Source organism: Thermobia domestica, chromosome 12 (assembly GCF_964235325.1).
Source record: "Thermobia domestica chromosome 12, izTheDome1.hap1.1, whole genome shotgun sequence".
Classification (NCBI taxonomy): Eukaryota; Metazoa; Arthropoda; class Insecta; order Zygentoma; family Lepismatidae; genus Thermobia; species Thermobia domestica.
The window spans coordinates 102,666,472-102,680,056 of record NC_137465.1 but is presented as its reverse complement, the minus strand read 5'-3'; the positions used below and the strand labels follow the sequence as shown (position 1 = coordinate 102,680,056).

The 13,585-nt window shown below is 35.3% G+C and overlaps 1 protein-coding gene across 7 annotated transcripts in view; it reads left to right on the top strand.

The window, feature by feature from the left end:
- Positions 1-13,585, top strand: part of LOC145666559 (DENN domain-containing protein Crag-like) — a 252,916-nt gene that overhangs the window by 58,856 nt on the left and 180,475 nt on the right. For all 7 annotated transcript variants that reach the window (XM_081733899.1, XM_081733900.1, XM_081733897.1 and 4 more), the window contains exon 3: positions 7,676-7,888. In XM_081733899.1, coding sequence (XP_081590025.1) covers positions 7,687-7,888 — 202 coding nt within the window. In that variant the 5' untranslated portion in view covers positions 7,676-7,686. The remainder of the gene's footprint in view (positions 1-7,675; positions 7,889-13,585) is intronic.

The window sequence follows — 13,585 nt, the reverse complement described above, 5'->3', positions numbered from 1 at the left end:
TGGCATTGTCACTCCAAAACCGATCTGATTTTAATATTTAGTGGTGGTCCGGTTGGCATGTGCGCCACATGTTGGCTAGCATTGTCCATGTGGATGATGATACCATGTCGTTTATTCAGCCTTTTTGTTGGACTGCTGCATGAACATATTGGAGTTGATTATAGTGATGGTACGATTTCACTGTGGATAATCCCTTCCATGTCCAACAAGGCACACAAACTTAAGGTGGGGCGAAAACATAATTTTGTTTTAAGTTGAAAACAGCTTAGTGCGGAAAAGTTGTGTACACATGTATATAGTAAACATACAAAGCTTGGGTCGAATCGGACAATATGTTGAAAACAGCTTAGTGCGGAAAAGTTGTGTACACATGTATATAGTAAACATACAAAGCTTGGGTCGAATCGGACAATATGTTGAGGTGCCACTGACTCATCTTTCGGTACCATACAAAACTAGGCAGTTTTACGCTTTGCAAGGAAATTTGTTTCATACTTTTCTCAAACGAAGAATTATAAGCATTACATTAAAGTTTTCTTTTTTGTGATTTTAAACATTTGATTAAATTACATCCTCAAAAGTATTGCCATCTTAATCTCCAGTTTCCGTTGATGTGTAAAAATTCCTTTTAAACAGTGGCTTATTTTAGAACTAGCTTTACACACAAAATTCACTTTTTACATATATATGTTGTTTATATTTGTCTGTGTTGCAATTATTGTAATATATATATATATATTACAATAATTACAACACAGGACAAATATAAACAACATTATTCTTCTACTCTTCTATTATTGTGGTGGTTTTAGAGCACCATTTCATGTTGACATTTGAGAACATTTTTTGTATGCTTGTCGCTTAAACTGATTAATTTTGTTGGTTCATTTGTAGTTTAACGTCCCGTTCAGACCGATGCCATATGATCTACATCTTAACGGGAGATCTTAATTACTTGAGCTTCCATCGGGAATCGTACTCTGGTCTCCCGCGCGAAGGGCACGTACTTAGCCATATAGCTCCCACGAGGAAGTTCTTGTTTATACCGAAACTCGACTAGATTTCTGTTCCCATATTGACGGAGGAAACAATTCTGTATTCATTATCAATTATTTAATCAGATTGTTTACTTCCGTACGATCATACAGGGCTAGAAAGGACGTAAATAGACATATCTTACTGAATTTATGAGAATTGTAGAATTCTCGGTATTTATGTGTATTTTTTGGATAGTTTTTCTCTCTCTTCTTGAATCAGTGAGTTTAGTTCAGAATGAACACTTCTGATGAAAAAGAAGAATGAAAGCGGCGTGCCCAATTTAGTGGATTGCTTAACTTTATTGACGCATGAAACCACGATACGTTCCTTTGAGTTTCTCAGATGTAGTGTTCTAGACACAAGCATTACAGAGGTTGTGAGGTAGCAACAAAAAATAGGTAAATCGAGGAAGGCATTACCAGTAATATCTCATGAAAGAATCGTAAACCACATAATAGCATTATGCTAATTCTTGTTGTCTGCACTGACAAGGAAAGGGCACGATGTCATTCAGAGATAATTGCACCAAATTTGGTGTAGGAGTAGGTAATGGGAATACAAAAGAACGTGTGGAAGCATTCGTTTCGCAGAATAGAATAGAATAGAATATTTTTATTGTCGTTAAACAACATTTGTTGCAATAGACAACGTCAAGTGAGTATACAAAATATATACATTGAATATATTGGCACATAACTAGTCACTTTTAATTTTTTAATTCTTTCTCAAATTCTATAGCGCTATACACAGCTGTTTCAATGAGCCAAGATTTACAGTGTTTCTCGAAGTTTCTATTACACATACCACGAATTTCTGTAGGTAGAAGATTATACATCTTCATCGCAGTGTATTTATAATTCTTTTGTGTTTTACTTAACCTGAAATATGGTGTATCGAGGTCGTCTCCGTATCTTGTGTTATAGCAATGAATTTTATTTCGGGTACTGATATTTTCCAAGTTTTCTTTAATATACATGAGACAGCTATAGATATACATTGAGGGCACTGTCATGATTTGCATCTCTTTAAAGAAAGGAATCAGACGTTCGGAATCAGAAATAATGGGTCGTACAGCTCAGGAGAAGTATTGCTGTCAATCAAATATTGATGGGACGGAGCCTTTGCTCGCTGTTGCGACCAATGTAAAAGAAGTTAAAGTAAAATGAAAACAGAAAAACTGAGCTGAACAGGAAATGCGCCAATGTCCGCCCTCAATCCAACCAGGCAAATGCCGGGATATTAAATCATGAACTGCCCTTGCCATTACCCACCTAATCTCTGTAAAGAGGAATTGATTGATGATGATGATTAAAAAAAAAAAAAAAAAAAAAAAAAAAAAAAAAAAAAAAAAAAAAACAGTCTCATCTGTTTCGTGTTTTTCTTTTAGTATATTTATTTTTTGAATACAGTTCCTGGCACTGTGTGTGCCTGTTATATTTTTTAATGCTTCTGTTAACAACTGTTTCATGTCAAAAAAAGTATATAACTCGTTGTACGGTATATTAAGGTTAACTACGGTATTTTCTAATCTTGTTGAGACCAATTTGGAAGCTAACTTTACGAACATATCATGTGTGGAGACAGTGAAGACGTTCTATCTCATGTGTGCTAGGCAACAGAAGGGAAACGATCATGTTCAATTTGTGTTCACACTATTAAAGTGCAGTGTTTGTGAAACATGTCTGCGTTATATTTGGAGTCTTGAACGAAGTTGTTACAGGGCTGTTCCTGTCCAATACATTTTACTGCTTTCTAGTGGCGAGTAGACCAAATTCAAATATTTCCTTTCTCCTTTGCGTCAGGGTTTGAATTATTATTATTATTATTATTATTATTATTATTATTATTATTATTATTATTATTTTAAAAAAAGCCCAACCCACCTGGGCCCATATGGGTTTTTCGGGTATTTTTGGTTTTTCCTTTCGAAATATTTCAATGTCTTTGGGGTAAAAGTGTTACAACGTGATTTATATTTCAAAACTGTCATTGTCACAACTTGCAACAACTTTCTATTCACCCCTGGTTTGAAAGAAAGGGCCGCAATTTTGAAATTTTTCATTGGATTGCTAGTAAAATCTATACAGTGAATTTAGAATGTCTCGTGCTTCTACCCTCAAAATTTCAACTTTAAAAAGGGCAAAATTTGTACCCTGTAGTATGTGTGGTACAGGCAGACGAACGAACCAGGGCTGAATTAACCCACCTGATGGCCCAGGGCTAGAAAAAAATATGTGGTCCCTGCTAGAGATGCAAAAAAAGCCGGCTTTTTTTGGATCGATTGGTTTTTTGCACATAAAAAGTAGCTTTTTTAGGAAGAAAACGAGAATTTTGGAAATTTTGGCTTTTTTCATTTTCATGATTTTTCTGTTTAAATAGCTTTCTTATAGCATACTCTAGTTAAATAAGATTCCATGACCTAAATGCCATATTTCGCTCTGGAATTCACCATCATGATGGATGGAGCACATGGTTTATGAATTAAAGTAAACATAAAGTACGTAGTATTTGAGGGCAATTTTAGAAGCTATTTAACTATATTTTAACTTCTGAATTACCGACATTTTTTTCTTCTCTAGATCATTTCTTTTTAGTCATCCGTGTTTCACTTCTTAGTGCTTAGTACTCTAGCTTCTAGCACATAATTAAATTTATGTTTCTCAATATATCCATCAGAGCGTACGTTTTTCAATATATCTGTCAGAGCGTACTTCCACATTTCCGTTATACTGTAGCTGTGCAATGATTTAACAATTATCTTCCGGACACAACCTTGAATACCATTTGATAGAAATAATCAGTATCGGATTTAGAAAAATATTTGGGAGGGGTTTTTCTGAATAATGTTTGTTTTTTTCCTAAAAATTCCTAACTTTTGTTTAAGAGGAGCTTAAGTTTATGAGTACAGGCATAACAAATATTTCGTTTCGTTTGTATATTCAGCTATAATCTTCCAGACACAAGCTTGGAGACCATTTTATACTGATAATCAGTGGCGGATTTAGAAAAGTAATTTGGGAGGGGCTTTTCTTATTAATACTTAGTTTTTCTAAAAATTTCTAATTTTTTATTTGAGGACAGCTTGAAGTTTATGAGTAAAGGCAAAACTAATATTTAGTTTGTTTTAGGAATTTCCGTAATTTCGGGGTAGAGGCTTCAATCCGAAAGACATCCCCACCCTAACCCTCTTCGCAAATTCATCACTGCTGGTAATTAGTAATAACAACGATTTAAAAACGATTAGAAAGGAAATCGGCCATGGCTCACAGTACACGCACTATCCCTACATTCACAGATGGAATTAAGAAAAACTTTTGTCAAAATGGTCGAATGCGGTGTTGAATCCCGGACTTCACGATAGAAGCGCGAAAGCTAACCACTCACTCATGTTTGTTGTGCAGTTGTGCTTAACTTAAATGTATTCTTTCTTGTCTCTTTCTCTATGGCCACAAAAGCTCTCCATTGACTTCTGTTCTTATCCAATTCAGTCCAGTTTCTACTCTGTATTCCCATTTCTGCTAGGTCGATCTTAATATTGTCCTCCCATCTGGGCCTAGGTTTTCCTAATGGACGTTTCCCGATTGGATTTCCAGTTAAAACTTTGAAAGTGTTCCTACTTTCTTCCATTCTGGCTATATGATCTGCCCACCTGAGCCTCCTAGACTTGATGACCCTAACGATGTTTGGTAAACCGTATAAATTATGTAGTTCCTCCTTATGAAGTTTCCACCATTCTCCATTCCCGTTCCTCTTGGGTCTAAATATTCGTCCCAGAATTTTATTCTCAAATAATTTCAGTCTGCGTTCTTCCCTCAGCGCAAGCAACCATGTTTCACAACCATAAAGCGTAACAAGCATATCATTTTATATATATTAAGCGTTAAATTCCTTGACAGAATTCGCGACGACAAAATATTTTGAACTGAATAATAACAAGAATTTCCTGATTTCAGTCGACATTTAATTTCTTTGTGGGTATGATTTTGGTCTGGTAATACTGATCCAAGATATTTGAAAGTATCCACTGTTTCGAAAGTATTAATTGATATTTTAACGCATTCATAATTTGCCGTATTACGATCCTTGTGAACTTCCTTGTATTTAGATTTTTTTTTTTTTTGCATTTACTCATGTCCCTGTAAGCGTTTAATAAGACCTCTTCATTTCTTTCGATTGTTCTCCTATCAGATTTACATAATCACCATACACCGTAACCTGGTGAATACCATTCAACTCTAGGCCCTGGTTCCTGTCTTTGATTTTTCTTATAGCGTACTCCGGAACAAAGCTGAATAATAACGGCGATAACGCATATCCTTGTTTCAGGCCAATCTCGACGTGGAAGCTCGCATTTTTCTACTCGGACTTTACTCTGGGATTCATTTAAACACTTAATAAATCTAGCTTTTTCGGTGTTCTAAATTCTGTAAGAATGTTGTACAGTGTTTCCCTCCTAATCGAGTTAAAAGCCTTTCTAAAATCAGTAAACAGTTGATGTACTGGGTAATATATTCCGATTTCTTTTCGAGTATTTGTCGAATGGTAAAAATCTGGTCGATTTCGACTAAATCCACACTGATGATCTCCAATAATTTCATCTGCGTATGGGGTCAATCTTATTAATAGAATGTTAAGAGAAATGCCTCGATAATTATTACAATCAATTTTGTCGTCTTTTTTGTGAATTGAAACAGTGATTGATTCTTCCACTCTTTTTAAATGTATTCCATAGTTTTTCTTTTTTGGTGCCTTTCTTTCAACTCAGGCAAAAAAATATGAAATTGTACCATCACCATCTCAGATATTGTTGAATCTTTTTTTATAGCAACTAGACATGTTTTTAAGAGACCCATATTTTTTTGTTTTGTCGAAAATAAAAATTCCCACCAAGTAATGGGCCATCAAAGACGGGGAGTACAATTTATGAATTGTAGAAGACATGGAAAATGGTCAACTTCGGAGCCTCACCATTCGGCTATGGAGACAGGTAGTTATAATTCTTGTTGTGGTATGTACATAGGGATATAAGTAAACTATATTTTATTATAGTTTGGTTTGCGCATGCGTATCTTTTTATACATAAATTAACAAATGAACGTCAACTTATCTGAAAAGTCGAAGTTTGCGAATTTTTTTCGAACACTTCCGGTTCGAAAAATGAAATAAAATGAAATCTTTGAGTTTTACGTCCCACGTTTATGCCGGTTAGGCTAAAGGAGACGGTGATGATGAGTTATGAATGAAATGGTGGAATGAAGAAAGTGGGAGGAAACGGGAGAACCCCGAGAAAACCCACGCACAGGGTGTTTGTCCACCACAAAGTTCACTTGGCGGGGGCTGGGATCGAACCCAGGACCCCAAGCACCAGAGGGGAACGCTCTACCACTGAGCCACCGCGGCCCCCACTTCCGGTTCGAATTTTAAAATTCTGTTTTCACGGTTGGTAAAGATCTAGTTACCCGCTTTCCGAAAAAAAAAATATATATATATATATATATATATATATATATATATATATATATATATATATATATATATATCGCTTCTGTGTGCAACCGTTTTGTCGCAAAAAATTCGAGAAATTGTAAAATTTTCAAAAATCGTTATTTTTGGGCGCCATTTTCTCGTCATTTTTGGGCGCCATTTTCTCGAAAACACCATCTTTTAAAATTCTGAAATTTTGTCAGATGGTTCAACTTTACATGAATAATAAACACACCAATACCATTCTCGACCAATGCTTCATGAATTAACTGCAGCCTTTTAAAGTTAGGGAAGTTTCGTTAACTTTGATATCACAGTTAGCAACACTGGGAACAATAAAAGTGCAATAATTTGATGATGTTTGTGGTTCACATTCACAAACTGCTGCCTAGGTTAGCTGCTTTCAAAACTAATGTAAGCTGAGTGTTGTGTGATCGGAGGACCTGATCATATACTGGACTATGTTCATAGGGTTGAGCTCAATTCATAGATACACGACGGAACGTCCGGTTGATATAACATATATATTTAACATTGAGCAAATCAATTATATACAATTTAACTATTTATAGTACACAGTGTTAATTGAGTTATTATGATAATTGCGTTGATTTAATATAGTTCAATAACACTTGATATTGATTGATAATGTGAATGTATTGCGCTGTCGCGCCACGATATGATATTAATGAATGATAATTGACTGGAACTAAATGCAATGTCGATCGCGGCTGAGCTGCTTGCTTCCAGCCAATGTTCTCCAAGTCCACTTGCTGGGTTGTTCACTGCCCTTCCGCTTTTTGTTAGTTAAAAAAAAAAAAAAGTCCGTTGCTTCTTTCCTTCCTTTGTCCACTACCCCTGCTTTCAAGGCGAAAGTCAATGGATGGGGGATGAAGTTGACCGTAGGTCTTGTGAGGAACCATCGGAAAAATAACTGTTAGCTTTTTTGGTTACACAATATACACGAAAAAGAAAAAAAATGCACATTTTAAAAAATGAACAAATTCAGCTGCTATATACACCAACACTAACTAACATGGAAAAGTTGTGAAATCTGTCTCATAATTACCATTGCTGACCCTATATTTTTGTGAAAGTGTATCCTAAAAATCATCTCATGTTTGGAAGTAATAATTCAGAATTTTTTTTTTAGGTGACATAATTATGGATGAACGTCGGGTTGCTGACTACTTTGTTGTGGCTGGACTCCCTGACGATCCAAAGCCTTTGGATGACTTCTCTAGAGATGGAGCTCATCTCAAGCCAACTCATAATCAGGCACCAATTACCGACATTACAGTTATTTTCCCAACTCTTGGGGAAAGTGTACCAAACGGGTACAGGTGCATTGAAACTACTCCAACTGGTAAGTCCTTGTGTAATGTATTAATTTGAACACTAAAAACACGAGTAGTTAACACAGTAGAAAATGTGTAATTATACAAACTAATAGATCTGAAATTTTAACAATAATCAAAAGTACAGAAGTGGAACTGATTTTACTTGAGTGAAGCTTGTATTTGTGTTATTGCGGTTTTTAAACTATGTATACTAGGTGTATCATTATTGTTGGGTTACAAGTTACACTCTGAATAAACGATGATATTGCAGTAACTTCTTTTATGTAATCACACTTGTCAGATGAACACTGCAAATAGAAGTAGTAGGACATCTTTCTTTATCTATTTCAGTAAGGCGTAAACACAATGCTGTCAACCCTCAACCTATGTACACTTCAAGCGAATGCATCCACGTAATTTCTTCGCTTAATGAACATAGAGAATATACACTAGTTCGAAGGTTATTTATGTAAGAGAAACACGAGTTGCGGGTCATGTTAGTTACTTCGTATCTGTTATTGATTCCTCATTTTAGATACATATGTAGATAAAATGACAATACAGATAGCAAATTATTTTTTTTTTTAATGTGCGAGTATTATTTTTATTGGGATAAAAAAATATACGTATATATATATGGTGGACTACTTACGTTGATACGCCCTTGTAACTTTTAAGCTAATAGACCAAAAAGTTTGGTGAAACCTCTCTAAAGCGGACAGCCGTGGGGAATCAAAAATTGTCCGCTATAGAGAGGTGTCCGCCTTAGAGAGGTTTCAATATTTTCGTACGTAAATTAATAAACAAGGTAATATGCAATTAGAAAAAATATTTTTGCATGAATCAGTATTTATGAATATCACCAAAATGTTATTGTACCTGCATTGTCTTGCGTCATCCAATTTTCTATGTTCGAGACACAACATGGGAATAAGATGTTATAGTTCTCTGCACTTTATAGTTACCGCTACTTACTACGTTTTCGGTGTGTTGCTTTGATTCGTGAGTTAATTGCAGTCCAGTAATGACTTTTCTTTAAAGATAATATGCGTATCCGTCGTCAAAAATACCAAACTTGTCTTCTGCTTGGTTAGAGATTCCACCCAGCGGGACAGTAGAATGATGTGGCTGTCATCCCACACAGTGGGCAACTGTCAATCACTTTTGTTTCTGAAACAGGTTGGGTGGAATTAGAATGCAAGCAAAGAACATAAGGGTGTTGTGGAACAGAGACCCTTCCTCACGGTTCCTGAACAGACAGTTGAGAAAGCAAAATGTTGTCACACCCTCATGTTCTGTGTATTTTTACTGTGCTTTTCAACTTGTTTCTAGATAAAGTGTCCGTAAAAGGAAGTAAATAATACTTATAACAGACAAGAAAGACTGTCCGTGTCCGTAATAGAGAGTGTCCGCTTTAGAGAGGTTTGCCAATATGTTTTTTTCCTATTACAGTGTTTGGGGATTACAAAATATGTCCGTTATGGGAGGTGTCCGCTTTATAGAGGTGTCCGTTAGTAGAGGTTTCACTGTAATATGCAAGTATCGGCAGGGAATTGTAATTTCCCAAATACACCATTTTTTCAATATGACAATCTGTATCAGTTTTTTCATATCTCCGGAACAGTTTGAGATATCAAATTATTGTTAACGGCATGAGATGATGATCTTTATCTGTTGGAAACCATTTGTGTAGTCGAATGTGATACTTCTTTCGAATTGAAGTCCTTTGAAAAGAGTAAAATCCATTGTAACGTCGTTTCTACTTGTTCGGCATATGTTTTATGATCGCACTATTCGACACTAAGATACTTTGGATGTGCAATGTGTAGTTGGTCTCACTTGCGTTATTACCGTTGTAGAAGCCTCCCAAATTTGGATGTTTTTCAGTGTTTGTGATACTGTAACATCCATAGTTTGCAACATTGAATAACAAGTGTGGTAATGTAATTTTTTTTTAACGTGTAGATTAGAAATATGCAGTAATCTGACGTAGTACCATTTGGGAAAAAAAAAAAAAAAAACTTGTTTGGTTGGCAACACTATTCATTTGGTTGTGTTGAAGAGTATGTCAGTATCCCCCTGTCGATATTTGCATGGTACGAAAGTTCAGCATTTTTATCTATTAGTCTAAAAGTTACAAGGACGTCGTGTTTTTCCCTTGTATCCTCATTTATATAAAATGCTTTAAACATGTTTTAAAAAAAAACCACACGCACACGCACGCGCGCGCACGTACATGTTTTAAACATTTTGAACAGTTTAAAATATGATTTTAAACATATATTTTAAACCGTGTAATAACTTATTTCTTAAGACGTTTTGCTCTTTACTTGCAACCGGTATTACATATTCATCCTGTGTATACCGTTTAGTGCAACATTGATAACAGAAATAAAATCATTAGACTAAAAAGTGGTTTTATATGGGATTTTTTAAAATTAATTTTTGTTGGCCATATTGGATTAAAGGTGATTAAAAATTTTTTAAAATATTTTTGTGGTCCAGTAGTAGTGCACCTTAGTATTCGGTTTTGTAGCATCAGCGGTTTTGGAAATGATTTTTGAGTGTCCATTTCGGTTTCAAAATGCTGAGTTTTACTTTCGTAAGTTATTACTGATAACGCACTTTTTATTTTTATTATTATTGTTATTATTTTTTTATACCTAATTTCATTTGTGTGGCACCAGTGGTTTGCAAAATGACTTTGAAATGACCGTTAGATTTAACGTGACATTCTTTGTGGCATTTAGCTTAAATACTTGTATTGTTAGCGGAATTGTACACGCGTGTGCATAATTTTTACTCAATTGGTCACCTAAGGCGGATGAAATTTAGTTGCAAAATTTGATTGTTATTTCAGAACACTGATGCTAATAAAATTATTTTAATTAATACATTATCGAAAAGTACTGTTTGAGGCACACTTCATGTTGTGCTAACTTTAGAATATTTTCTGCAACCCTACGTATTTTTTTAAGTCAATAATTGTATTGAACAAAAGTAATATTTGGGGCATTCAGAGCATAGTAGATAAAAGTCCATTTTCAATAAGGTTCAGTTTTGCTCAGCAAATTAATTATATTTCAAAACATAGTATCTTCGTAACCAAGAATCCGAAATAAATGAAACTAAATCCACGTGAAAGGGCGTGGGATAGTTTCATATGACTGCCACTAGACAGTTGCGTCAGTGCAAAGCAAGAGGGCAGCCGCTCCTACCCCCACCACGAATTTCAGATTTTGCGGACACTTAGAAACATTTTGATGAGCAAAGTCCAACAGAACAAGTTTGGGGTCCTTACATCGAATAAATATGGAGGAAATAAAAATGGTCAAAACTTGAAAGTTGCTTAGGTCCAATTTCCAGAATTTTATGCAGGTCCTAAACTCGAATAAAAAAATACAAAAGAGCAATATAGGCCTATAGCTTCTTACGGCCTATGGAAATGGATTATAAATTATCAAAATCCGTATTTTTTCGGTGTAAGGATTTCAAGTTTGTTCTGTTGGACGTTGCTCAGCAAAAGATTTCTAAATCTTCTTTCCTGTCCCCAAAATCTGAAAATCAGGATAGGGAGGCGGATGATCTCTAAACGGACGCCCCTCTCTAGCGGCAATCATATAAAACTCTAGATTGCACCTTGTGACGTTGCTTTTCTTTCTTTCGTTTTGGTTTCGTATTTGCGAAAATCTGACGTTTTCCGTCGCTGTATTCATTTGACACATCCTACATTTATTTAACGTAATTATCCATCATTGACTATAACATTCGGAGCTTGACTTGTTAATCTTTGCCACGCTGCAGCATACAGATATTTTGATATCTTAAATTTATAAGCAGGGAGAAGGAAATTAGCCTTCCTATTCCCCCCATTCCAGAAATGCCCTTCTCTAGCGGTTGTTCTGTGAAACTAGCGCTTACCACACCTTTTCACGTGGTTTTTGTTTCATTTATTTCGGATTCTTGGTTACGAAGATACTACGTTTGCTGAGCAAAAATGTATCTTTCTGAAAATGGACTTGGATCCCTTGTACTCTGAACACGTCATATCTAAACTATTTAAAAAAAAAAAAAAAAAAAAAAAAATGCGTCCTGTAGCGTAGTACATACATAGATACAGACGAACAAATGTAGATAAAGTCGTCCGAGGAGTCTCTGACTTTCGGTAATGATGTGACATTAAGTATTACGACTGAAGGGATAGTTACACGGGTGACTGTCATACCTTGCCTCGCGTTTTCTTACCTAATCCCTTCAGTATAAGCTGTGCCAGGGTGTACAGTGTTTAGGAAAATTTAGAACGGCGTTGGGGAAGGGGATGGAATAGAATTTTCATAACATAATGAAAAAGAAATTGATTATACAAAATTAATTCTTCCCTGAAGTTCCCAGTTGCATCTCAACCACATCACTGACGTTAGAATTATCAGAAGCATTTTTCGGATCAACACTTTACTATCTGTTTGGGTTTCCAGTTTTTTTTCACAGCATTGCATTTTTCGTAATGATTCTTCATTCTTGGAACTAAACCAGCCATTTCTTTCTTACACGTTTTGCAACGGGCTCATATGGTCGTTTTCTTATCTGATAGAGTTTAAGTTACTTTAATAAATTTGCTTCAAAAGATGCCCTTTTCCTTCCCGTAAAACTCATGTTAAAATGATTCCAAGCTGTACGAAAACCAGTAACCAACATGTACTGTATCAACGAATACCTGCGATATTTTAATTTAATAACCGCAATTTAGCAAAAAACTTTGTTTTCTGAATACAACACAAAAACTTGTTTCTAAAATAATTATTTTATTTATTTTTTAATATCAGTTCTACAAGTAGTCCAACCGTTGACTACATTTTCTTGTAAGTTAACTGATAAGCATTTAAACAATACAATAAATGCTAAAAACAAGGGAAAAAGAGACATAATAAATTGTAGATCACCACATTGACCTGCTGTAACCACGAGAAATCAAAACATTCACACGGAAAGAAAATAGCCTTCCGAATAGGAAGCACTTTTCGGCAACTTTCTTTCTCTGGCTTTGTACAAAAATAAAGTAAAATAAAAATCAACATGTTTAAAACAAGCTTTAAAAAATACACGTGTTTAAAACAAAATGTTTAAAACGTATATAAAATTTGTTTTAAAACAAAATCAGTTATTTGAAACAAGTTTTAATCATTTATTTTAAACAAAACAACCCTGGTCCAGAGAGGCAGGAGGTAAGCCTTGACAACAATGGACATCTAGTGCTTCCGAGGGAAGTCGGAAGTGTTGGGAACTGGCAGCTTCGAGTTTTTTTTTTTTTTTTTTTTGTGTGTGTGTGTGTGTATGTGTGTGTTTCCGAATAACGTATAATGCAATGTATTTCATCACGGTATATTTCACATTTTCTTCACTTAAGAGCGTGAAAGAAAACATCGCAGCATGCATTTTCTCGAGAGACCGTGCTGCTGACGATCCTTAACACTTCCGACATCGCGCCAAAGGATTCCACGTTCACTGCTATCAAAACTTATCGTTTGCGTACTTTGGACCAATCATAAAGTCAGAGCATATCTCAAAATTCGGTTGATGGCATGTCTGGGAATTTCACCCTGTATTGAACACTCTGTGCACCCATTGAACATTAATAAAATGTGGAATTTTGAACTGCATATACATGACTTCCTTTACGCTAGTAAGGACCACCATCCACTGTTTCTCGAATTTGAAGTAGGGCC